The sequence below is a fragment of the Macaca nemestrina genome, chromosome 12 (assembly GCF_043159975.1).
Source record: "Macaca nemestrina isolate mMacNem1 chromosome 12, mMacNem.hap1, whole genome shotgun sequence".
In the NCBI taxonomy this organism is placed as follows: domain Eukaryota; kingdom Metazoa; phylum Chordata; class Mammalia; order Primates; family Cercopithecidae; genus Macaca; species Macaca nemestrina.
The window spans coordinates 29,499,343-29,527,011 of NC_092136.1; the positions used below are offsets into that span (position 1 = coordinate 29,499,343).

Below are 27,669 nucleotides of genomic sequence, written 5' to 3' on the forward strand. Positions count from 1 at the left end.
ACAGGTCAGTCCCACCCACCATTCCCACTGCACAAACCACCCAGTCCTCAGCACCTGATGAGCACTTCCCCATACCCACAGACCTTACTTAAAACATTAGAACTGTGTATTCTCTAAATATTTTAACTTTCGAAAACTTGGCAAGCACCAGCTAATTTTATACTTAGAGAATCTTCAATACCCTTTTCATTATGTTCCTAATTCTTCATGTCTTTTTATGTGGGATGATCAGATATTTGTTGTTTAATGAACCTTTTGTCATTTGCAGTAACCCTGTTTATCTATTTTAATGCTTAATGCTATGAAATTACCTATATGATACCATAAAAGCAGTCCTTACATAATAGATTTTATTTCCTTAATTTTTCACTCTATTATCTCTTGGATTTTACTACGTGTCCTAAAGTGAGTAGATAGGTGTTTTCTTTTAAAAAGAATTAGTAACATTTTGCTTTATATTTAGTCTTCAGTTGGCGTATTTATATCGCCTTCCACTTTCCTTTAATGTTATATGTACTGATGTGTTTCCTTCCTGGAATCATTAGGGTGGTTTGACCAGCAAAGTTTTATTTCCTTTTAAACTAGACCAGAAGATAACCAACTGTTCCTTACTATTTCATGTGTTTAATACTGTTTTTGTTTTGTTTTGTTTTGAGAGAGAGTGTCTCATTCTGTCGCCCAGGCTGGAGTGCAGTGGCGCAATCTCGGCTCATTATAACCTCTATCTCCCAGGTTCGAGTGATTCTCGTGCCTCAGCCTCCTGAGTAGCTGGGATTACAGGCATGTGGCACCATGCCCAGCTAATTTTTATATTTTTAGTAGAGATAGCGTTTCGTCATGTTGGCCAGGCTGGACTCCAAGTCCTGGCCTCAGGTTATCTGCCCACCTCGGCCTCCCAAGGTGTAAGCCAGCGCACCCGGCCTAACACTGATATCTTAGAAAACAGACCTGCTTTATTTCCTCTTGGTGACCTCCCCTACTTGTTAAGTAAACTATGTAAACTCCCTTCAGATGGAATTAAGATGCATAGCAGTTTTCATTAGCCTGTCAGAGCCCTTTTGATACGTCACATGCTAGTCTCATAGTGAATCTAATTTATCACCTGATTTTAAACTGCTCTAGTACATTGCCCTATCAAAGGCCTCTTTTTCTTCACCTTTTTAAGCCAAGGGATATCTTGTAAAGATCTTTCCAAGTCTTTGAAGATCAATGAGACTGTTCTAAACTCCAGCGAAGGAGAAGCAATTTTCACCAAAAGGCAGAATTAGCTTGGCCAGGTAAATTTCATTCACCATGGCTTAGTCTGACTCTCCCAATTCCGTCTCTTTTTCAAAGTCATAGTCATGTCTTTAGTGATCCCCTCCATTCCTTCTTATACGTAACCTAGAGGAAATCCTACTGTGTGCCTAACACTATGCCAAGCATTGAATCAGGTTCTGGAGTATAACAGTAAATAAGATAGACATCAAAAACACAATAGACTGCATCCCGCCTCACGGAGCTTTAGACACAGGAAAACAAGAATTCTTTTTTCTGTTCAGGATTGTTGCCAAGTCACATCTTATGGGTACTTTCAAAAGATGCTGATGTTGCCCTTCAATTCTGGGCAGTGTTCCTTTCTCTGAAAATATATATATATATTTATATATATATTCATATTTTGTATATCTCTGACTGTTCTGGTATGCTCATTATTCAAAAACCGAACCCTATGATATTTTTGACATCTGTTAGCTTTTCTTGTATTATCATTTACTTGAATAACATAAATGAACTCTGGGTATGCTAAACCTTTATATCACCACTGCCCTTCACAGGATCCACCAATGCTTATTGTTTCACTATAACATTTACAAGATTAGTTCTATCTTTCATTAATACCAAATATTCTTAACGTAAAAGTCATTCTTTCCAACTTTATCTCTTTTACAGTAGTAAGCACCAACTCATTCCAATCCTGTTTCCCCAGGTTCCTGCCAGCTGGGCTCACTTGCTGGTCTCATACTTTTTAATCAAGCTGATGCCAATGTTTTAATCAATCTGTTTTTGAAACACCTTACTTAGTTCTGTTCTGGTTACTCTTAGCATTAACCATTTTTTACAGCTTGAACTCTGATGAAATACCCTGTGTTGCTAATCACTCATTCCCTCCCCAAATTCCCTCAATTTTATTTTTATAATAAAAAAACAAGTTAAATTTAGAACTTTCCAAATCAATCAAGGGGCTTTTTTCAACTGACTGTGGAACTACAAGTGTGACTAGGGCTCATTTTTCAGCCATGTCCAATTAGTTTAACGACGCCTGGAGAACACTGCTCTGATTCAAAGCTAAAGCTGTAAGGAAAATGTTCCAGTAATGCCATCAAAGAGGACACACTTCTGACATTCCCCAAGCCAAACTCACTGGGTCTTATAATAATGAGAAGGGATTTTTAATGCAATAAAATTAAACACCCTTTATGCTTTCATTTCTCTATGCCAACAAACACATAAGTGTACCACTGCCACCTGGAACACTGGCACCTTGGGTTTGCAAGTCTTCTAAATCAAGTTATTCATAAATTCCTTATCCTTGCAGTACCCGGATGCCCAAGGCCTGTTCCAGAGTAAGCTAAAGGGCCTGCCCTCCCTCCCTGTGGCTGCTCTCCAGGACAGAGACAACATCGTCTGCACACTGCGCTATTTGTCTGTCAAAAATCACAGTTCGATTTGGGCAACAGTGAATTCACCCAATTTATCACCAGTCTCTTGATATCACAATGACTCACTAAAAGGAGAGTCCAGTTCTCAGGTCTCTGGAAAGGCCCTGGGGGTGAGTTTAAAATCCTGGGGTTCACTCTGCTCTGCCTGTAGTTAACACTTTACGGCCCTGTGGCATTACTTTCTCACAAGGCACCACTGCCTACTTTCTCACAAGAGCCCCTTAGTTTGAAGCAACAAGATGGGGTCAATTATTTCTAGTTTCTTTCTGGAGCGACACATTAAAATTTCTGCTTCCACAATAAAGAACATCAATCTCTAGTTCAGGAACGTTCTCTCATACATGGACCATATAAGCTTAAAAGCTTAAGCTCAGGGTCAGAAAGTAATTTTAAGAATACTTTAAATTCTCTTTTGATATGAGGCATTATCATCAGTGCTATATCTTTGTCTGGAAAATCTATTTCCGGACTTTTTGAACAGTGGGTCCTTCTATTTGGCACCCAGTACTATTTGAGGGAAGTGCTGGGGGAAAAGAAAGCCTTTTGGTGGGTATTCTAACAAAATATTCCCGTAAAGGGGGGAAAAATTGTCTCCATCATTAATATATTCAAAGGCAAGTGTCATGGTGCTAAAATAACTTGTTTATTCTTATTTTTGTTTCTTTTAATAAATTGAGTCTCTGCAAAAGCCAATTTAAACCCCTATACTGATACGTTCTCCACATAGGGGAACAGCAGTTTCTATCAGACAGACAGGCCATTTGAGTAAAATCAACTTGAGATGCCCCCCACTCCAATGGCTCTCTAACAAATCATTCTATCCAATACGATAAGCATGGAGTCAATACTGACATCCCTATGCAATGCTGGAATTCTCCAGCACGAGGTAGATGGTGCGATTCTTCTCCCAACAAATACAGACTTGGATTTCTATTCTATACCAAAGCAGCAGAGCCAGTGGTTAGGAGACCACGCAGACCCACATGCCAATTCTGAAACTATCTCTTACTGGTCGAAGGTTTAGGAAAGTCACTGAACCTTTTAGTTTCCTCATCTATACAATGGTAGAGCATACTACCTACCTGAATAAACTGCTCTGAAAAAGAAATAAGATCCACCAGCAGAGAAATTATTAAATAAATTATAGTATGTACACATCCCGGCAAGCTATTTTTAAAAGAATGGGTAGGTATATAAGAGCGGAAAGAAAGATGGCCAAGAAGACACATTTATTTGATGTTGTAACGTCTCTGACATCAGGACATACCTAATGGCCAACTGCATCTTCTAAAAGCATGGGGTGTGTGGAAGCTGTGATTCATTGGTCACTGGCAGTGCCTGGGTAAACTTGCTCACAGCTGTTCGTACATCAACACTTCCATCGAGTTATGTGCATGGCTGGTGCTGCACAGGTTGAACTGACCTGCTATTTGGAATGTCCTTTAAAAGATGATGTTAAAATGCGGCATTGAAATGAAAAATTAAACACATTCGTGTATACACAAAGAGGTAGGGAAACAGCATGAATTTGATAATAGTGAAGCAAATCTCTCTCACTGCAAGAAATGACTATAATTCCGTATTTTCTTGCAAAGCAAGAGCCAGCGCTTTAAGAGATTTAAAAGAGGAAAACACGAATAACTGAAGATGTATCAGCTGTACTTCTGAGAGAGCGAAAGGGGTGTCTGCTCAAGAGCCGAGCAAAGCAAGGGAAGGTGAGGGAAACTGCCAAATTGCTTGGGAATAACTGAAATGTCTAAACAGGAGACAGATGTGACCCACTCACACGGCTCAAAATAAAATTGATGAAATATACTACTTGAGTTAAACAGTCAGCCAAAAAACTACAGATACAGACAAGCAGGAGCTCATTAAATTATGTCTGTGTGTGTATCTGTATATAAATATAAATCCATGTTAAAAAAAATTGATACATACCGGACGATTCACAGTAGTTACTTAAGGGAGGGGAGAGAAATGGGAAAGGAACATGAAGGAAGATTTTAACGTTTTATTATTGCCATTACTTCTAATTTGTTTGAATTTCGTATCATAAGCACGTACTCAGTCTGTGTATTTTATTTATTTACTTACTTAGTTATTTTTATTTTATTTTTTGAGACGGAGTCTCGCTATGTCATCCAGGCTGGAGTCAGTGGCACGATCTCGGCTCACGGCAACCTCCACCTCCTGGGTTCAAGTGATTCTCCTGCCTCAGCCTCCCAAGTAGCTGGGATTACAGATCCATGCCACCACTCCTGGCTAAATTTTTGTGTTTTTAGTAGAGATTGGGTTTCACCACGTTAGCCAGGATGGTCTCGATCTTCTGACCTTGTGATCCACCCACCTCAGCCTCACAAAGTGCTGGAATTACAGGCATGAGCCACTGCGCCTGGCCCCCGTGTACTATTTTTGCAGTGTTTGTCATTCAAGAAGTTTACAACAAAATAAGGCACACACAGTCCTGCCACCCTGCCAGTCAGAGTAGACCTTCAATGAATGGGAGTCACTCTCACTCTTCTAAACACCACAAAAGAAAAAGTATCATAGACATTTAATATATGATCCCAGTCCCTCAAGGAATTTTCAATCTAGCAGGATTTAGAAGAGAGGTTTTATACATACAGTGTACATATATAACCAGGGTATACACACACACATGTACACACGTATATATTGTGTATGACCATAAGGTAAAGAAGGCTATTGTCCAAAAGCCACAGAAGACATTTCTAGCTCAAACCTCAGAAGCCTAGAGCTGGAAAAGTCGCAGAGCACCAATACACGTATACCAATATTTTATCTGGAAACCTAAAGAAGCAAACTAGGACACGTGTCATCACCTCTGAAACCTGTTCAAGAATGACACATCGATTAAATATCCCTGAAGATGCAGTACCCATGTTTGCCTGGGCACTGTGACATCTTCACAGCTCTGTGTTCCCATCAAGGTCCAAGATCCATCAGTACGTCTCCTGTTTAGAAATGCCTCCGAGATAACGCTGGTGGAGAGCCTCTACTCTTCTCAGATAAGGAAGAAGAAGGTCAACAATCCCATTTCCATCAGCGGGTCATTTGGGTCTTTGAGGGCAAAGAACAAGTTTTACATGGCTTTGCCTACCCCTGGAAATAAGACACAGTGCCTGGGTGTGGCAGAGCTGATGGCACAATGATGAACAACCAAATAAAACGTTAAGACATTTGTAGTTATCCAAAGACAAAGAAAATGATATCTGCACACTCAGGAAGCTAGAGCTCCCCACTAGAGAAGGTTTTTCCAAGAGGGTATGGTTTGAGACCAATGGTTCTGAACTGAGACAATGTGCACTTCTCCCCAGGAAGCCATCGTCTTCCTCTGGGTGCCACCTTGCGTCAGCTACAGATAAGTTATGTGGCAAGTCTGAAGAGAGGTGGAAGTACAATTCTTAAGGAAAGTTTGGAACAGAGCGAAGCAAAACAACAGCTGGAGGGGAAAGTGTCTTAAAGGAACTGAAGTTATTATAAAGCGACACAGAGCAACAAAGAGACTTTAGAGAAAAAAAGTGTAAGATGAAAACTTGTAAAAACACACACACACAGCTTGCTGCTGGTAGAGACGATTTTCCCAAGCACCTGCAGAACGACTCAAGTTGTAAGGCCTTTTGATGGCAAGGGAGAAGGAATTATGGGGAGGGAGAGGGGAGCCCAGAAAAACAATACCTACTCTGTGGAGTGGAGGAAGGGGAACTTCCAGGGTTAGGATTTCAACACAAGGCTTCCAAGGCAAACTGGCAGCTTGTGCTCCTGCAGCCCTCAGGGATAGTGAACCTCCCAGGTTTAACATTCAGGGAACCAGGTGGCTTTTGGTGTCAGCTGTCACCTGCCTGTCACCTGCTTTCTCTGCATATGTCTCTCCCAAGGAAACCACATATAGAAAATTCCAGAAGTTTTCACTCTTAACACAAGAGGAAAGCGAGAGGGAAAGGGTCAGTGCTGAGGGCATTTCTGGTTAAGAATGGGTTTTCCCATGGAACTGTGTGGCTACAAAACATAAAGCCAAAGCCCAAAGGCCCTTGAGAGTAGGATGGCGTCTTGACCCCCTGCATCCAGAAGACACATTTAGGATGCACAGAAATGTGCTCAAGATGCATCCACCCTAGACCAGGGGTTCTCAACTAGGGGCAACGTGGCAATGTCGGGAGGCAGTTTTGGCCATCACCACTCTGGGTGAAGAGGAAGCCAATATGGGCATCGAGAACTAGTGATGCTGCTGTGACCATCCCGCAATGTACCGGACAGCCCCCACAACAAAGAACTATCCATGCCAAGGTGTCACTGGTACCAAGGCTGAGAAACCCTGTCCGAGACTAACCCCATCCCTGCAACCACCTCCAAAAGCCCTAAGAATCATACCTCAAGTAAACTTTTGCTATTCCCCCCGACCAAGCAGTTATTCTGCCATAAACATCCACATACTATCTTAAGATATATTAAACATCAAGCCAACGATGTGACAAGCAAATATGGCATATCAAAAGTACCTGGCTGCTCTCCCAGCAAACATCTTCAAGGCACTCCTTAGCATCCAAGTGAGTAGATATTTTCACAGCAATAGAAGGCAGTTTCATACATATGCACATGCGTACAAACAGACACACACACACACACACACACACACACACGAGCAGACAACTTAAAAATCTCCCTGGTTGTCACGTAGAGACACTGGCAAAACAACAACAGCAAAACTGCATGGTTAGAATGGCCCAAGCATTTCCTAAGTATTTCTAAGACAGAAAGAGGAGAAAAAGAACAAACAAGAAAACCCAACAACCAAAAATAGATCCGTCCCTGGGGCAATCCCACAGCTAAAAACAGTTCCATCACTCCAAGGCATGTCCATGCTGTACTTATTTTTTTAATTCTAAAATACAATAAACACATTTTAAGGGTGGAAATATGAATTTAGAGCTCAAAGAATAAAAACGAAGCCCCATGTGAGTACAATTCGGGTCAAGAAATGGAACCCTGGCTGGTATCATGTCCCCGCCTAGCGTGTCTGTCACTCACCCACACACACAGCAAAAGGACCAGAGTTATTCTGAAAAAGGTTCACCTTCACATAAGGATTGAGATGTACTTTATGTATTTACCATGAACACCAAAGTGTCCTGCAGAGAAAGCTGATGTCTCTGCTGAACAAATCCTGGGCAGTGACCACAAAGTGAACAGATATGGGGAGGGGGAGCATTCACGTACACAATCTCATTGATTCTGTCAATTCACAAGAGTGATGTGGAGGAAAGGCATGGAAGCATGGTGCAGGAAGGCTGGAAACAGAACGGCAACAGCCCAGGTTGGGGGCAAGGAGAAGCTTAAGTTACAATCTAGGCTTCAGCCTTTATTGTGGTATCCTGGGTATTATCAGTCTCTCCTGAACCACACAATGATTTCCTGCCACATGATATCCTTGGCAAGTTTCAATGGGATCATGTGCTTAAAGTAATGGGCAAAGCATCTCACACACAGGAGATGTTTCACTAATAGTGGGTTCCCTCTCTTCCCCTTGCCCACGCAAACAGGCAAGGCTGTAAAGGCCAATTCTTTTTTCTTTTTTTTTTTTTTTTTAAATTGAGGCAATCTTGTTCTGGGGTGCAATGGCGCAATCTTCACTTACTGCAACCCCCACTTCCCAAGTTCAAGTGATTCTCCCACCTCGGCCTCCAGAGTAGCTGGGATTACAGGCACACGTCACCACGCCTGGCTAATTTTTGTATTTTTAGTAGAGATGAGGGTTTCACCATGTGGGTCAGGCTGCTCTCAAACTCCTGACCTCAAGTGATCCACTCGCCTTGGCCTCCCAAAGTGCTGGGATTACAGGCGTGAGCCACCACACCGGCTTAAGGCCAATTCTTTAATATGAAATTACTTGATTATAAGTGTTCCTAAACTCCAAATTCTCTAAACTGCTTTACAAAGGTGACAAGTCCACTTTCAATTTATCCTGCAGACTGGCTGAAAGGTGTCTAAACCACTCTTCAAGGCCCAGAATTTACCACCCCACCCTCTCCTACTCTAATCTCTCTCCCTCCCCCACCTATCCCAGAGTAAATGGCCTAAATTGGCTGTCAGGAAAAAACATCTCACACCCCAGTAGGGAGCCTCAGTCACATCTCTTTGAAGATGAAAAGCAACAAGGTGTGTTTATTTGTACTCTGGTGTACAAGGCCTCTTCTAGGCCTCATCTTCCTGAGCTGAGCTGTGCTGAGCTGTGCACAGCCACTCAGCTAGTTAAAAACAACAAAACCCATCCCTCGCACCACTAAGCAGATCTTTGCAGGAGAAAAGGTCAATACTCACTGCTGGGAGTACACACGGGAAAATCAAGCCTTTTCACTGATAAACAATGTCAGAAGGTCTAGGCCAAGGTCAGTCCTGGAGGAGGTGAGAAGATGGGACCATCACCCAGCATGGCCGCCTTTGGAAATATCTCAAGCCCTACACACTTACACCCACTGACTGCACCCACATGCAGGAAAACTGGACATCAGATGACGTGACCCGGGCTGAGTCTCTCTCGCAGGATACATTAAAAAATAGTCACGGTGAAAATCAATGCTTCACTTCCCTAACACAAATAAAAACAAAGGAAGAAAAAAATACACAAGAAGGTTTCTAAGAAGGTTCCTGGGCCGGGCGCGGTGGCTCAAGCCTGTAATCCCAGCACTTTGGGAGGCCGAGACGGGTGGATCACGAGGTCGGGAGATCGAGACCATCCTGGTTAACACGGTGAAACCCCGTCTCTACTAAAAAATACAAAAAACTAGCCGGGCGAGGTGGCGGGCGCCTGTAGTCCCAGCTACTCGGGAAGCTGAGGCAGGAGAATGGCGTAAACCCGGGAGGCGGAGCTTGCAGTGAGCTGAGATCCGGCCACTGCACTCCAGCCTGGGTGACAGAGCGAGACTCCGTCTCAAAAAAAAAAAAAAAAAAAAAGAAGGTTCCTGAATAAAAAAGGCCTCCAAACTGCTCTTGGAATGTCAGTGGCTTTCCAGCCCCACAAAGACCCAGGCTCTAACTAGGGTTCAACCTTGACCCCGGGATTCTTTGTCACAGACTAACAGATGGAGACAGAAATCCAAAGTCTTGGCTTTTACAATCTCTCTTGTTTTATCAACTTCCCAGAAGAGGATCGAAGCACAGGCTATGGGATGGAGGGGTAGGGTCTCTGGTCTGGCTATGAAACCCAAACTGAACCAAATAGGCTTTTCTTATGGGCTGGGCGCCCAGGAGCATCTGGTTGACATTAGGAAAAATGACCAGCCCTGTTTCTGGCAACACTTGGGTCAAAGTGAAGTCCATGCTAAAAAGATGATGCTTAATGTAACATGAAAGATGCACACACTCCAACCTGCCTAGATGTTTCTAAGGAAGCAACTGTAAAGGTAATTCAAAGCCCTCAGATAATGGAAAACGCACTGGGGACAGTTACGCTATTCCTCCCCCTACCCCTCCACTCCCCACTATGACCATTTTATTTATTTTAGCCCTATTTTAGATGTACACACACACATTAAATAGCCACTGCTGACCAGAGAGGGACAAAATTAACTTTACAACTATTTTTACAGAGATGGAGACTCAACTAAAGCAACCCAGTACCAACTGGGAGATGCAATAAATAACAGTTTCTATTTGGCCACAGTGGCTCTCCCAGGGCACACACAAGAGCCAGCTGTCCTTCTCAGATGCTATGAGGGGACACACCACAGCTACACAAATTGAATTTGTGAATCCAAACAGGTCTTCATGTCTGTAGACGCCCTGGAAATCGACCTGCTCTAACAGCCTCCAAACAATTCACACCTGCTCCTGGCTGCCCAATGTCCCGTGAGAACTCTCTCCCCAGGTGTACTAATTTAAGGGCACTCTCACCCAGACCTGGTTAAAAATCCACAGCAGTCACCAGGAGGTCTAGCCCCTCCCTGGAAGCCCAGCAAACCCACAAGCATCTAAATGGGGTATCAGAGGAGAGGAGATGATGTCATGGGTCTGAGAGCAGGAAAGGCTGCCTAGTGGGCTGTGATGATGCCCAGGACCAGGGACATCAAGGAAGAGGGGATAGTTCCCTTTAACGCATTCCTATCTCCAAGGGACAGCTCAGAATGAAGTGAGCCTCAACTTAGCAAACCCACACACCACCAAAGACACCTCGACAGCCAAGCTGCTAGAAGCACTTGGCAAAACAGGGCAGCTATTAGATATGCGGATGGCACAAACGCCAGGCAGGCAAGACTCTACTGAAGAAAGTTCACTGGGCCCTGTCACCCACATTCTGGGCATCAGATGCCCAGAAATAAACGTCAAAGGTCCAGCCCAGGAGGGACAGCTGACAGCTGTGGGCGGCGGGCAGGGGCAGAGGAGGAAGGGCTCCCAGGCTGGAATTCGGATCGTGCCCACATCAGCAGAAAAGTTCCTGGGAACAGCACGCTGTCTGGAAGGGAAGCAGGCTTGCTGCGGTCCAGGCCCCGGGATGCACACGCGGTAGTGATGCCAAGTTCAAAGGGCCGCCGGATGAAGCCCCGTGTCCTCTCCCAGGGCCCCTCGCCGGTCAGGGCGCCTATCGCCGGGCAAGCAGGGTGGTCAGACGTCTTAAATAAAGCTTCGGTTCCCAGGATCAGAGGGAAAAATTAAGAATTCCCAGATCCGGCCCTGCTTCAACTCACTTTACCCAAACCAAACAGTCCCAGAGAGTAATGAAAGGAAGCAGCTTTCCTACTCCCTCCGCGGTGCAAGTGGGGAAACTGAGGCACGGAGTGCACGCCAGAGACTCGGGAAGAGGCCCCGAGGAGGCTAACGCAGCCGCGCGCGCCCGGGCGTCTGGGAAGACGAGACCAGGGAAGAGTTCTCTCCTCTCCTCTCCCCGCCTCCGTTCCTCAACACACACAACACACACACAGCCACACTCGAGCTACGCCCAATCGGGGCAGCCGCCGGGGTCCCCAGACCCGGACCGCACAGAGCCCCGCCCGCGCACACAGCACAACACGACCCGGCGCGCACGCCCACACAATAGGACGGCGCGCACCCCGCGGCGGCCCCTCCGCAGGGTCCCGGCCAGTCGGGCGCCGGGGTCCGCCCTCCGCGCACACCCACGCCCGGAGAGCGGCCCGTGCCCGGGAGGGGACGCAATGGCACCCGGCCGCCGCGCCCCGCACCCCTTGCCCCGCGGGAAGTTCGCCGGCCGCCCCCCGACTCACCCGCGGCGCTGCTCAGCAGCAGGCACAGCGGCCCCAGCAGCCACATGGCGCGGCCGCCGCTCCCGCTGCCCGGCGCCGTCGCTGCCCCCGCGGCCTCGGCGCTGACCCCGCCCCTCGCCGCGCCGGCCCCGCCCTCCCGCCTGTCCCTCCTCCCGCCAGCCCGCCCAGGGCCCGGCCCCGGCCCCGGCCCCGGCCCGGCTCCGCTAAGTTTTGCAAGCGCCTGGGCTGCGCGTGGCCGCCGGCATCCTACCCTGGGTGTCCTGACTCCGAGGGGCCGCCGAGAGGGGCGGAGGGTTCACCCTTTCGGTCTCTCGTCGCCTCCCGGGTCTGGCCGCGGGGGTCTTCTAACAGCCTGGACTCTGTTCTCTGCCTCCTTTTGTCCCTCTCATTTCTGCCTTTGCTTCCACACCCAGCGAGATGCAGCGCCCAGCCCAAAACTTGAGTTCTTTACTCAAACTACAAAGTGAGTTTACTACCGAGAGAGAAAAACTTAAAGGGCCAAATCTTATGAGAAAATTGTTGTATATTTTTAGTAGCGAGTGTGGAATACCAGTGCTTCTCAAACTTTAATATGCATCCGGCACACTTGACGATCTTGTGAAAATACTAACTCTTTGATTCAGTAGATCTGGTGTGGAGCCTGAGTTTCTGCATTTTTACCATCGTGGCTGATTCCAAGGCTGATGATCCTGGAGCCACAGGTAAGAGCAGCTGACACCTTCCATGCACACAGGGTGGACCACACGAGTTATTTTGTCTGCATAGTGTCCACCTTGACCTGTTGAACGTTTGGGACCCAATTTGGAAAAAGTAAAATTAAAAAAAAAAAAAAAAGGTCATGAAAGGCTCAATGCAAAACATATAGCTGCACCAATGCAGTTGCTTCTAGAGGGCACTGGTGAAAAGTCCCAAAAGACTTAGATAGTGGAAGAAGGGGATGACACTTTTGTGCTCCACTCTGTCCGACCCCCCCCCCCACCCAAAAAAGCAAAAGACTAATGCAAATAATTGCCAAAAACTGGAAACAACTCAAGTGTCCATCAACTGATAAAATGGATCAACAAATTAAAGCTTTTGGGGGCAGTGCCACTGTTCTAATCTTGATTATAGTGGTAGTTACACAACTGTGTACATTTGTCAAAACAATAGAACTGCATCCCTAAAATCCACCCCTCGAAAGGGCTAAGTTTACTTTACACAAACTGCACCTGGCTGAAGGAAAGGGGAAGGTATGGGTACAGGGGCAGTTATAAAAGGGATGCCTGCATCAGATTTTGGGATGCCCTGGAGACACTCTGAAGGGTGTTAAGATTCAATTACTTTACTTTTTAATTGCCTGCCGTAGTCTGGAAACATAAAGGCTCAAATGGATCAGGTCACAATTTTAAAATACCAACGATAGTTCGAGGTAATGAGAAAATGTGATATAAGGGAAGAAAGTTTAACAAGTTCCGTAGTTCGTAGTACATATGGAAATATAAATCAATTATCTAAATGATTTGGCATTCAGGGCTTTTATCTTGGGATTGATGAATATTAAGGACATTGTCCCATGGGCTTTAAGGAATTTTAAAGCCCTTAAAATTTTATGCAAAATTTCCTGTGCATGTGAGTATGTGCATTGTTCCAGGAAGCTTGTTGGGAAGAGGCCCCCTGCCTTTGATAACAATATCTGAGGGGGTGAATAAGCAAATAATTTCTCCTACAGCTGCTCTTTTGCCTCTAAACATTAGGGATATGGAAAGATAATGCGACTGATCCAGTGCTATAGTTCTTGTTTCCTTAGGTTTCTTTGGGCACATCGACTTCCTTACTTTGCAAGTTTCACTCTGACTCTCTCTCTCTCTCTCTTTCTCTCTCTCTCACATGCACACAGGCACACACACTTTTAAATATATTAATGTTTTTGAAATCATTTGGACTAATGTAAAACCTTATTTAAGGTCAACTGTTGTTTTTATTTATTTATTTATTTATTTATTTATTTATGAGACAGAGTCTCACTCTGTTTCCCAGGCTGGAGTGCAGTGGCACATTTCGGCTCACTGCAACCTCTGCCTCCCGAGTTCAAGGGATTCTTCTGCCTCAGCCTCCCGAGTAGCTGGGACTACAAGTGCCTGCTGCTGTGCCCAGCTAATTTGTGTATTTTTCATAGAAACGGGGGTTTCACCATGTTGGCCAGGCTGGTCTCCATCTCCTGACCTCGTGATCTGCCCGCCTAAGCCTCCCAAAGTGCTGGGATTGCAGGTGTAAGCCACCGTGCCTGGCCCAACTGTTGTTTTTGTAATTATACTAAATCACTGCCAACCTCCTCCTCACCATATAAGCTGGGCAGGAGATGAAACCATTCTTTATACTTTATTACTCTCCTTTTTCCCAGTTCTTTAGAATTCCAAGCACAAAACATTCAGTTTCCGGTCGGGCACGGTGGCTCACGCCTGTAATCCCAGCACTTTGGGAGGCCGAGGCGGGCGGATCACGAGGTCAGGAGATCGAGACCATCCTGGCTAACACGGTGAAACCCCGTCTCTACTAAAAATACAAAAAATTAGCCGGGCGTGGTGGTGCGTGCCTGTAGTCCCAGCTACTTGGAGGCTGAGCCAGGAGAATGGCGTGAACCCGGGAGGCGGAGCTTTCAGTGAGCCGAGATCGGGCCACTGCACTCCAGCCTGGGCAACAAAGCCAGACTCCGTCTCAAAAAAAAAAAAAAATTCAGTTTCCAGGAAATGTGAGAGATTTCAGTGCTAATTGTTTACGTCCTATGGATCCAATCAATCTTTTTTAAGATTGGTTTAATAAAAATCAAAAACAAAGTGGTTTATGTCTCTTATTTACCAAGAGACACTCTGACCATGCATGTGTGCTTCTGACACGGTTGCACATTGCTGAAAGGAGGGAAGAAAGAATGTCTTCTCTCTGTGGGCCTCCATACAATGCTCTGTAGTTTGCAAACATTTTCTCATTTACTCCCCACAGCGGCCCCTGCAACATTACAGGTGAAAATAGCACAAACTGAACTTGTGGTATGTCTGAGATGTGCTCCTATGCTCATTTCACTTGCCACAAACTAGCTCTATGACCTTGTGCAAGTTATTAGCCTCTCTGAGTCCTAGTTTCCTTATCTGTAAAATGGGGATTACAGTATCACCTGGATCTTAGAGTTGCTGTCCAGGATTTAAAAGGATAATATATATAAAGTCTCTAGTATGGTACCTTGCACACAGTAATTGCTCAAGAAGCATTAGCTTTTGTGTAGTTCTGGTACATACTACAAGGCAACTGTTGTGGAAGCCAGCTTCTGAGATGGCTCTCAAAGCTTCTAACCTTCTAGCATCCATGCCTTTGTGCAGTGTCCTTCCACACTGAATGGGGCTGCCATATGTGACCAATGGCTATTGTGGAAGTGACAGCAGATAACTCCAAGATTGAGTCAAAAAGGACATAGCAGTTTCTCCTCTGTTCTTTTGATAACTTGGCTTGGGGGAAGCCAGCCACCATGTTGTAAGGACACTCAAGCACCCCTGTGGATATGTCTACATGAGAAGAAACTGAGCTTCCTGCTGTCTTGCCAGCCTTGGAGTGAACCATCTTGGGAGTAGATCCTCCAGCCCCAGTAAAGTCTTTGAATGACTGTACCTTGGCTAACATGATTGACCTTTCAGTGAGCTGGAATAGAACCCCCAGACACTCCCCAATTCCTGATACACAGAAACTGGCAGAAATAATAAATGTTCATTCCTGTTCTAAGCCACTAACTTTCAGGATAATTCACATGCAGTAATAGATAACTAGTATATCTACCTTTAAGGTCATCTGTAGGGTTGACTTAATGGTTCTATAGGATCTTTTAAATAAGTTAGTACATGGGAAACACTTAGAATATTGCCTAGTACATAGTAAGCACTCAATATATGTTAGTTTTGTTATCATAGTTTTTTTTTTTAATTGTCAGTGTCTTACCTCTCTCACAAAGCGCCTAAGACGCAGACCTTTCAAACTTTCAAAAATATATATTTAAACTTGAATAAGAGTAGGAACTTGTGGCAACTGACAAGAAGATAAAAGGAGCAGGGACACTGGAAGGACCAAACCTTACCTATAAAAAGTTTACTGACACCAAGTCTGCCTTAGTTTGATTCACTTCATAAAAATCAGGCAGAGACAGTAGGAGACGTTCAACTCCCCCAGTCACTTCTGTGACTCATGGTTTCTATGGTTCCATATTTCTTGCTCTCTGCTCTCCCTTCCCTTCATCCGATTTTCATTCTTCTCTCCAATATGTGAAGAAAATAGAAATTCACTTGAGGATTCAGCCAAGGAAGGCTTACTCTACTCCAGATTATAGTGGGTGGTGGAAACTGCCTACTGAGAAGCTGCCTGGTATAAGAAGATCACTAAGTCCCTCCCAGATACATCCCAGATACATCACACATACACACTCTCTGACACGTACACACTCACACACACACACACACACTCTCACACACACTCACACACACACACTCACACACGCACCCCCAACATAAAAGCAGGAGGACACAGACTCAGGTAACTAAGAGAATGGGCTTTGAGGGGGCTTGATACACCTGGGGTCCTAGGTTCCACTACTTCCTAGCTATGTAAGGCTGAGAAACTCAGTGTATCTCTGAGTCTCAATTTCCTGTGAAATGAGCATAAGAACTGTACCCACCTCCTAGGTTTGTTGTGTGAAGCAAAAGGACTCTTTCTCCTTCCTTTATTTATTTGACAAACAGTTATTACTGTTGTAGGCTCTGGATTTCTGCAGTGAACAAAACCAATTCCCTATCCTCAGGGAGCTCACAGTATATTGAGATGTAGATGAGTATTAAATTAACAAATGACCACATCATGTAGTGTCATAAGAGTATATAATGTAAGGGCATATAATATAAGGGTGTATGATGTCATAAGGGCTATGTGAAGCATTTAGCAGAGTTCCTTATTGTATAACTCAGGTGTTTTCAGCTCTTATTTGTATTACAGACTTAGAACCTACATGTGAGGGAGGAGTAAGGCCAGGAAACATGAAGGCTAAAGCTGCAGAAAAAGCCTGCTGTATTGCCTGAAATTGATTTGGAAAAGAAAAAACAGGGAGAAAAGCCTGCTGTCAGCAAGCTCTGAGACAGCCCCTAATGATCCCCATCTCCAAATATTCACACCCTTGTGCAATTCCCTTCCCTTGAGTGTTGCTGGACCTAGTGACTCAATTCTAGCAAACAGAATATGGCAAAAGCAGGGGGATGGTCTCTTCCAAGATTAGGTTGCAAGAAGACTCTGGCTCCTATCCTTGGTCTCTCTCTCTCTTGCTAGCTGCCATGTTGTGAACTGCCTGTGGAAAAGCTCATGTGACAAAGAACTGTAAAGGCCTTCAGTCCACAGCCAGTGAGGAATTAAGGTCCTCAACCCAAGAGTTCACAAAGAACTAAATCCTACCAACAACTGCAGAAGTGGGCTTGGAAGCAGATCTTCCCCAGTCATGCCTTCAGATGAAATTACAGCCCCAGCTGACAGCTTTACTAAAACCTCATGACAGACCTTAAGGCAAAGGTACCCAGCTAAGCTGTGTCCAGATTCCCAACCCAGAAAAACTGCAAGATTATATATGTTTGTTGTTTCAAACCATTAAGTTTTGAGCTAATTTACTACTTAGCAAAAGACAACTAATACAAAGCCTTACAGCAAACATCAGGTCTGTGAATACTTAACATCATTGAATCTCACCAGTTACCCTGAGAAAGGCAGGAACAGAGGACTGTCATTAATCAAGTGCCTGCTTCTGGTATTGTATATTTATGATCACATTTAATTTTTACAATAGTATTTGAAATAGACATTATTATCTCTTTTACACAGATGGGGAATCTGAGGCTCAGAGAATTAAAGACTTCCCCCGAATAATCCAGTGAATAACTGAGATTTGAAGCAGATCCTATTGATTCTAAAAGGTTCCAACAACACCATGCCAAACCATGCTGCCTACTACAGCAAAATAATCCCCAATGTATAAAACACAAAATGCATTTGCAGCTTCGAAGATAATGTGTTCACTGGGTTTGAGCTAGAAAGCTCAAGATGTTCAGCACATCAAACAGAACTTGATTTATTTTGTAATACAATTACAAACTAGAAAACTGAAAACTAGAAAAGTTTTCAGGATGCATCTAATTGGTGTAGCCTCCACCCACCCCCAAAACATGCTGAGCGTGAGAGTTCTTTCAGCTAGAAATTAAAGTCGTCCCAGAGCTGCCAAATGTATCTATATATTTTTAAGTTGTCATACTAATCTACAGAAAAATACTGCCGGGAACCAACAGAGTTCTTGTAATTCATGTTTAATATAGTCAGAAGCTTGCAGAAAAGAGAGCTGCTGACATATATTAATGAAAATTTTGCACCATCTGAAACTGACATTTTTACCCCTCATTTTTTAAAATGTGCAGTTGGTTATTTATTTTAATGCCTTAGTTTTATTGTCCCTTGAATGAAGTTGTCGACCCCCTTAAAAGGATGATTTCTCATACGTGACTAGACCTGAAACCAAGGAACAATGATAGGAAAAATAAATTTAACCTGCGGGGTAGCAAGAGAAATTTTGGCCAGGTTTTCCCATAGTCACATTTCATTTTCTTTCTCATTTGGAATAAAAGGTAGATTTATTAAATGTATAAACCTATTCTTGGTCTATCAATTTGATGGGGAAAGCTGTCATTGAACTGCATAGATCTGCAGAATGCAGTACTGTAGTCATGAGCTACTCCTGACATTGAGCATTTGAGATGTGGCTATCCTCAACTGTGATATGCTCTTAACTATAGAATGCAAACTGAATTTCAAACACTTAATACAAAAAAGAATGTAAAAGATCTCAGTAGGATTTACATTGCATTGAAATATGTATTGGAATATATAGAATTAACTAAAACAATATTAAAATTACTACATAATTCTTTGTGCTTTTATTATGTGGCTCCTAGACAATTTTAAATTTCATTTGTGGCTTCCATAGGGGCTCACAACATATTTCTATTAAACAGAACTGATATAGATAATATTTTATTTCATGAATGAAAACATGACCCTTTGGAGTTTCTGGCAACATAGTTGAAAATAAGTCGTCTTGTCCATCACTGACTTATGAAGGCCTTTTTTTTCCTCATGGTTTCTCCATCTGACTAATTCTGCCTCAAAGCTCTCTTAACCATATAACCTAGACACAAAGTTCGTTGATATGGAAGTGATATTAATGTCATAATTTTGGAATTACAAATGCACTACAGGGTCAAGAGGAAGGAGATAAATTGGAAAAAATCCGCTTTAGACAACATGAACATTTGTCACTTGGATTCAGAAAAAAACACAACACTGAGGCTGGGTGCAGTGGCTCATCCCTGTAATCCCAGCACTTTGGGAGGCCAAGACGGGTGGATCGCTTAAGGTCAGGCATTCGAGACCAGCCTGGCCAACATAATGAAACCCCCATCTCTACTAAAAATACAAAAATTAGCTGGGCGTGGTGGCGGGCACCTGTAGTCCCAGCTACTCGGGAGGCTGAGGCAGGAGAATCACTTGAACCCTGGAGGCAGAGGTTGCAGTGAGCCGAGATCACACCACTGCATTCCTACCTGGGCAACAGAGCGAGACTCCATCTCAAAAAACAAAAAAAAAAAAAGAAAGAAAGAAAAAACAACACAAAATGAGACCTCCGTTTTCGGCCGGGCGCGGTGGCTCACGCCTGTAATCCCAGCACTTTGGGAGGCCGAGGCGGGCGGATCACAAGGTCAGGAGATCGAGACCACGGTGAAACCCCGTCTCTACTAAAAATACAAAAAAAAAATTAGCTGGGCGCGGTGGCGGGCGCCTGTAGTCCCAGCTACTCAGGAGGCTGAGGCGTAAACCCAGGAGGCGGAGCTTGCAGTGAGCCGAGATCGCGCCACTGCACTCCAGCCTGAGCGACAGAGCGAGACTCCATCTCAAAAAAAAAAAAAAAAAAAAAAAAAAAAAGACCTCCGTTTTCAGTGGGAAAGTTTATAGAGTAATTAACTGACAAACCAGAAGTCACAGGAGCTATTCAGTCGGTGACAAATGTGAGAAAATGATTCCAGCATGCCTGGGTCTGACTACCTTCCCTAAGTAACAAACTCTGTTTCACAGACAAACAGATAGGCAGCTGATTTTAATAAGAGCTCTCATAAAAACCGTCTGGAAGGTAAATAGATTTACATTTTTAATCTGACATTATTGGAACATTTTTCCTGCATGGTGAAAACTCCACTTTAATAATTTAAGTTGTTTTTCTCGGTGTACCTCAGCCTACTTCTTTTAAACACCTCTTCAAGTTAGGTTCTTTGGGCTTGATTGATTTTAATGTTTAAATGCTTAATTTCAGGCACTGTTAGATTGCTAACCTGGGACTGATGTGTGGGTTTGTAGTTCAACTTGGGCAGGGGGCGGGGGTGTGGCAGAGGTGATGGGTTTCGCTGAGCTTTCAGTGAATTCCCACACTCAGTGTGGAAGGGAGTGAACAAAAGGGACAGGGAAGGGAAATTATCGTACAGCTTTCAGGGCCTTGCAGCATACATGTAATAAAAACGCAGATCGTAGGTGTTGTTTGCTTTTGTTAGGCATTGATAGCAGCTCCTTAAAAATAGCTAGTGCCCTCTACCTTGTCATCTAAGACCTTGTCATCTAACCACATCTAGAAATGTGGTTATAAGCCTAGAGTCCTCGCTCTGCTGGACTCCCCTGCGTCATCAGTCACCAAGATTTGTAGATTCCATAAGCTAATGTGTCTTAAATCCAATTCACCCCTCTCCCTCTCCCTCCCTCTTTCTGTCCCTTAGTTCACACCCCCATGTACCTGTGCCTGGGTTACTTCAACCGCCTCCTCACTGGCATTTTCAGATCTTGTCTTGCTCCTGTTCAATCTGCTTAAAAGCTCCATGGCTCCCTGTTGGTGATAGGACAAGCTCAGACTCCTTAGCTGAGTATATCGTTTATGATCTGCTGCTGAAGCTGATGACCATGGGCGGGGGGCAGAGAAAAGGATGAAGAGTAAGACCAGAGGGTTGGGCAGGAAACTTTTAGGGATATAAAGGAGTTTAGTCATTATCCTATGAGCAATGGAAAGTCACAAATGCTCAGGGTTTTTTTCTGTTGTCTTTTTTTTTTTTTTTTTTTTGAAACGGAGTTTTTGCTCTTGTCGTCCAGGCTGGAGTGCAATGGCGTGCGATCTCAGCTCACTGCAACCTCTGCCTCCTGGGTTCAAGTGATTCTTCTCCCCCAGCCTCCTGAGTAACTGGGATTACAGGTGTGTGCCACCACGCCCAGCTAATTTTTGTATTTTTAGTAGAGATGTGATTTCACCATGTTGGCCAGACTGGTCTCGAACTCCTGACCTCTGGTGATCCACCCGCCTTGGCCTCCCAAAGTGCTGGGATTACAAGCGTGAGCCACCACGCCTGGCCACAAATGGTCAGTTTTAAGCAGGGGCATGGCATGAACAGATTTGCCTAGTGGTTAAAAGCAAGGGTTCTGGAATTCAACTTAAATTAACATCTGACTATGCCACCTAATTGTATGTCCTTGGGCAACTTACTGAAGCTTTTTGGACCAGTTTCTTTGATTATAAAATGAGAATTAAAACCTCTATGAGATGGGCACACTTTGTGAGAGCTAAATGCTCGGCATACTACTTGACACACAGGAAGCATCCCACTAGTTTTTTATTCATTTATTTTTTATTTCCATAGGTTTTGGGGAAACAGGTGGTCTTTGGTTACATGAATGTTATTTAGTGGTAATTTCTGAGATGTTCATGCACCCATCACCTGAGCAGTATACACTGTTCCCAGTTTGTAGTCTTTTATCTCTCATCCCCCTCCCACCCTTTCCCCTGAGTCCCCAAAGTCCTTTCTATCATTCTTATGCCTTTGCATCGTCATAGTTTAGCTCCCACTTATAAGTGAGAACACACAATGTTTGGTTTTTCATTCCTGAGCTACCTCACTTAGAATAATGTCTCAATTCCATCCAGGTTGCTGCGAATGCCATTATTTCTTTCCTTTTTATGGCTGAGCAGTATTCCATGGTATACATATACCACAATTTTTTATCCACTCGTCAATTGATGAGCATTTGGGCTGGTTCCATATTTTTGCAATTGTGAATTGTAAGCACCCCACTAATTTTAACTATCATTACTATTAATAATTCCTACTCTTTCTATGCTTTTTCTAACCCCTCAAGACTGAGTTCAGCCCTGTTCCCGTGTGCTTTTATAACACCTTGCATTTATCCCTGTTTGTAGGACGTCTGAGTCTGTATCTTAATTGACTATTAATGTGTTATTTCCCCCATCAATCCATAGCTCCCTATGGTCGGGAACTATGGCTGATGTGCGGTAGAATGAATGACTACGTTCTATTGCTTTGTACTTCGATTCACATTATCTCTTTTGTTCTCTCCTTATCTCCACTTTACAGGTGTGATAACAAAGGCTCACAAAAATCAAGTTTTAAGCCCCAAGTCCTGCAGTGAATGAGCAGCAGAGCTGCAGCTCGTCTCAGTCCTGTGAATCGCACCATGGCCTGGAAGGAAAAGTTTAGGGCAATATAACCCTCTACAAACAACCTTCCGAAGCAGGACGAGTGTTTTCACAAAGCTTCATGGAATGTCGAAGTGCAGGAACAAAATATTTTAGCTGGAAAAATAACACGTAGCCAGAAATCAACCCCAATCCTACCAAAAATAATGATGCCAGGAAACAGAGCTACATACACAAAAGGGAATGTGTACCAGGATACACATAATAAAGTCACCTTGGCAAAGCTGGTGTCCTGGCCAAGCCAGAGGAGTGATTCAATTTAAGAGAGAATTGGAAGGAGGACATGTGCCCTAGCTAGTCCATCGGAAGAAGTGTGCCAACCCACTGCCTTATCACCATAGGCCTGATCATAGCAAAACTACGGAGTAGTGAAAATGAAAATTTCCAAGGTAGAAGAAGATCAGGCAGTGGTAATACCGGAAGCTGGCTGCATAAGCCAGTGGCTCAGATCTCACAGTGCAGAGCCAAAGAAGACAAAGTTGAAGTCAATACTGATACGGGCCAGTTGGCTTTGCACTGAGGAGGCAAAAAGTTCTATGGTCACTGACTAGAACCTTCATCCCACTCAGTCATCCTGCCAATGCTGGTGTTTGGGGTCAAAAAGGGATTGGGAAAGAGTGTGGAAGACCTATTTCCAGTGTTGACAAGCAGGGCTTACATTCAGACAGAGAACGCCAATACAGACAGTCAACTGTTGAATAATAAAACACCTCTGGACCAGTTGGGGGCTGATCCCCCTGGGTGCCTCCCATATCACCCCAGCTACCCCTGGAGCTCCCTGATGCAGTGACCATTTGGGATTAAAGCTTCATGCAACTAGTTGATGCCCTCTCTTTTGAATATCATTTCTGATCACAACTACTAGAAAATAGCAAATAACTACCATTCATTCATTTATTCATTTGCTCAATTCTTTGGTGGGAGGAGCATGCATGCTACTTTTTTACACTGATACATAATATTTTACATATGTATGGGGTACATGTGATATTTTGTTACATGCATGGAATGTATAATGATGAAGTCAGGGTTATTGGCATATGTATCACCTTGAGTATCTATCATTTCTATGTGCTGGGAACAATTCAAGTCCTCTCTTCTAGCTACCTTGAAATATATCGTTAACTAGAGTCACCCTGATGCAGGGCAGGCAAGCCCCAGAGTGGGGCTTAGCCCTCGAGGGTTCTTGGTTTTGCCCAGGAAAGAATTCAAGGGCAAGCCAGGGTTAGGAGAAGAGCTTTATTGAGGCAGCAGTGTTACAGCGCTGGTGGTGGTACTGCTCCGTGACTGCTCTTGCAGAACAGGGCTGCCCTGTAGGCAAAGAGTAGCAACTCAGAGCAGTTTTGCAGTCACATTTATACTCACCCACATAATAACATGCAGATTAAGGGGCAATTTATGCAGAAATTTCTAGGGAAGGAGTAGTAGCTTTTGAGTCATCAGGTCATTACCACAGAAAGGGGCAATAACTCCTGGGTGTTTCCATGGTAATGGTAAACTGACATGTCACACTGGTGGGTGTGTCTGATTGGAAAGCTGCTCCCACCCCGGCCCTGTTTTAGCTAATTCCCAGTATGGTCTGGTGTCCGAGCCCCGCCTCTGGCATTGAGTCCCACCTCCTACTTCAACCCTACTCTGTTGTCCATCGTTAGAACTGTGATCCCAGCACTTTGGGAGGCCAAGGCAGCACCTATTATTTTTCTCATTTTCAGAAGAAGAATCTGTACCTTATTAAAAGTTGCAGAGTTAAGAAATGGCTGAAAATTCAAACTGTTGTTCAAATCCTTAGTCTAGGCTTTAAACCGTGTTAAAATACCACCTATACTGGGACTTCAGAAAGAGTGCAAACCAAAAAAAGCAACTATTTGGGGATGGGGTGAGAGCGAGACAGAAACAATATTAGGAAATTTTTTATACACTCACACTCTCTCTGTGGAAATATGGAAAGACAGGAAAATGTCTTGTAATGACTTGAGGAGACAGAATTATGGACAGTTCCCTATCCCAAAACTGTCAAATGTACATGCATTTTTTTAAAAGCACACGTGTTATTCATTATTCCAAGGAAAACCCAACACATATTGAGGCCACGGATGCTTCGTGCCACAGCTCCAGGAAGGCTGAGGACCAAATATTTAGCATAATTCTTCATTCTATGATTCTTCTTGGCTTGGATTTTCAACAAGTTGAGAACACTGCTTTCTCTGAAGCAAAATAAAACTGTTTTGGATAAAGTTAAAGACAGATGACATTTAGAGTGATAAGCAGAGCTGATACATCCATATTCAGCCAGTCTATCTACATTCAGAGGAATGAGAACCAAGAATTTGGAATGGATTTATTTATTTATTTTTATTTTTTTTTTTTTGAGACGGAGTCTTGCTCTGTCACCCAGGCTGGAGTGCAGTGGCCGGATCTCAGCTCACTGCAAGCTCCGCCTCCCGGGTTTACGCCATTCTCCTGCCTCAGCCTCCCGAGTAGCTGGGACTACAGGCACCCGCCACCTCGCCCGGCTATTTTTTTGTATTTTTTTAGTAGAGACGGGGTTTCACCGTGTTAGCCGGGATCGTCTCTCGATCTCCTGACCTCGTGATCCACCCATCTCGGCCTCCCAAAGTGCTGGGATTACAGGCTTGAGCCACCGCGCCCGGCCTGGAATGGATTTATTAACAACTCATCACACTATGAGAGCGTGGGGTAATATTTTGTATGTGATGTACCAGCTGTCTACAGAGCTAAGCAAACCCAGAGATCACAGACTTTAGTCTCCTGTCTAGGTTCCAAGTAAATGGTCTTCAGGGAGACACCAAGAATAAAGGCTGCAAAAATGACATTAGAGCTCTTTGGGCTCCTTCTGATCATTGCTGCGCCCTGTTCTCACTATCAATTTGATTTCACCGGATGATTCCATAAGTGAATTTGGAGCTTGTGAGTCATGACTGAGACTGACTTGGTTGCTTGCATTTTCTACCACTGAGTCCTCCTGTCCAAGTTTTCTCAAGCTTGGTGTCTGTCCTACTTTAAATAAGATAGCAATGAGACAGCTGACATATTTCCTGCAGAGACTGTGCCTCTAGTTGGTAAATCACAATCAGGAAGCTGACACCCATACTTGTTCTCCTCTGGGAAGAAAAAAAAAGAGAACTATTAGGATATGTTTGAAAGATCTAAAATACCCAAAGAGGAAGAACTGTATAGGGTTGTGGCAATCGAAAAGATAATATGGTTTCCATTATGTAACCCTATCGAAGCCATTACACCATAAGATCAGTCCTGAGGGGAAGTTGTCTCTAATAAATTCCAGTCTAAACGGGCAAAATATAACTTACATGAAATTCTTAACTGAAGTCTTCCAGAAATTAAGAGGAACCTGATTTGTAAAATCTTACACATACCCAACATATTTCATAATCACTTTTCTCAGTTTTCTTACACTGCACTGTATGTAGCCTCTTCCTGCAAATTTCTGGAAACATTCGTTGTGATCTTTTGTTCAGTAAATATTCACTTCCTCTCCCCCTTCCACTGTGGGAAGAGGAGACTTTCCAGCCCACTGATGTTGGGCTAAGCCATGTGACTTGCTTTGGCCAAAGGAATATTAGCAGATCTAACACTCCAGAGATCTTAAATTTGCTTGTGGGTTTTGTTTTGACCTCTTATGCTCTGGTAATCTACCATGAGAATATGCCCTGGGTATTTTCTGCTCTATTCATATGTGTTCCTAACCATGCATACATGGGGCAGACATGAACCCATTCACAGCTTGGATCCAGTCCAGTCAGCCTGTAGCCTGATGCAGAACCACCCAGCTGAGCCCAGCCCAGCCACAGTCAGTCTAACTGTAGCCAACAGCAGACCCATGTGCAGCAGAATAACGTTTGTTGTTAGCCACTGGGTTTTAGGTGGTCTGTCAATGGTCAGTGTGTCTCCCTGTCCTTCTTCTTCTCATTCCTCCTAATTCTAATTCACAAAGCCCCAAAGCATGGCAAGCTTCTCCTTCAAAGGAGAGAGAAGGAAGAACAATAAGATGAAGCAAAATCAGGATCTTCTTTAACACACACAGGAAAGAGCAAAGGCTGGAATTATTCATGTGTTGATAATTTCTAAAGTGTCACACCTGTGATAATAGCTACCATTTGACAAGCTCGGTGTTAAACACTTTATAAACTGGAACATATTTAATCCACACAATAACCTAAGAAGTCAGGATAAATGTTACCATTTGGTAGAAAAAGAAACCTGAGGCTTAGAGAGGTTATGTATTTTGTTAGAAGGTGCCAGAGCTAGGTTTTAAATACTCAGATTTAGGCAAATCCCAATAATTATTGAGCGACCTAGGCAGTCAACCAGTCTTAAAATGAAATACCTTTCTTTAATGCAACAAATTGGCAAAGATTACGAACACTCTAATACTGAATATTGGCAAGAATGCCGGAGAGGCATCTTATAAAATACAGGTGAGAATGTAAATTGGCACTAACATTCTGGAAAGTAATCTGACAATATTTATCAAGAGCCTGAACATTTGCATATCCTTTGAACCAGTAATCCCACTTCTCTGATTATATTCTAAGGAACTAATCAGAGATGCAGCCGAAGATTCACATACAAAGTTGTTCTTCAAGACGTTGCTTATCACAGTGAAAAATTGGAATCAACTGAAATGTAAAATAGTTGCAGGATGGTTAAATAATTGGTATTGCTACAGGCTGGAACAATATGCAACCACTAAAAATCATATTTCAATGACATGAGAAAAGGTCTGCAATAACTAAGTGAAATAAAAACAGTATATAAAAGTGAATATAAAGTTTGACTCCAGTTTAAAGAGTGTGTTTGTTCATCTGTGTGTGTGTGATTGTCAGATAAAATAATATTAGGAATGCATTATTTCTGCATAATGATTATTTTTTGTGTGTTTTCAAAGTACTTTTTTGTATTTCTCAAATGCGTTGAATAAGCAAGTGTTACTTTTGTAACTAGAAAAATATACTTAAAATGATTATTTTTAAAAACATCAATTTTTATCCCTATACAATATAAGCAGTAGGAGGACAGGTCTTTATCTGTTTTGTTCACTGATACATACTCAGAATAGTGTCTGGCT

The 27,669-nt window shown here is 43.6% G+C and overlaps 1 protein-coding gene and 1 long non-coding RNA gene across 4 annotated transcripts in view; one reads left to right on the top strand and one right to left on the bottom strand.

Annotated features, from left to right (window-relative positions):
- Positions 1–12,034, bottom strand: part of LOC105471567 (low density lipoprotein receptor class A domain containing 3) — a 286,072-nt gene extending 274,038 nt beyond the window's left edge. For all 3 annotated transcript variants that reach the window (XM_071074877.1, XM_011724106.3, XM_011724105.2), the window contains exon 1: positions 11,939–12,034. In XM_071074877.1, the coding sequence (XP_070930978.1) occupies positions 11,939–11,984 (46 nt within the window). In that variant the 5' untranslated portion in view covers positions 11,985–12,034. The remainder of the gene's footprint in view (positions 1–11,938) is intronic.
- A 69-nt stretch (positions 12,035–12,103) lies between these two features.
- On the top strand, positions 12,104–23,381 carry LOC105471565 (uncharacterized). The gene is made up of 2 exons (XR_981217.3): positions 12,104–12,639; positions 22,441–23,381. It is a non-coding gene; the product is annotated as an uncharacterized lncRNA (long non-coding RNA).
- Positions 23,382–27,669: the final 4,288 nt, after the last annotated feature.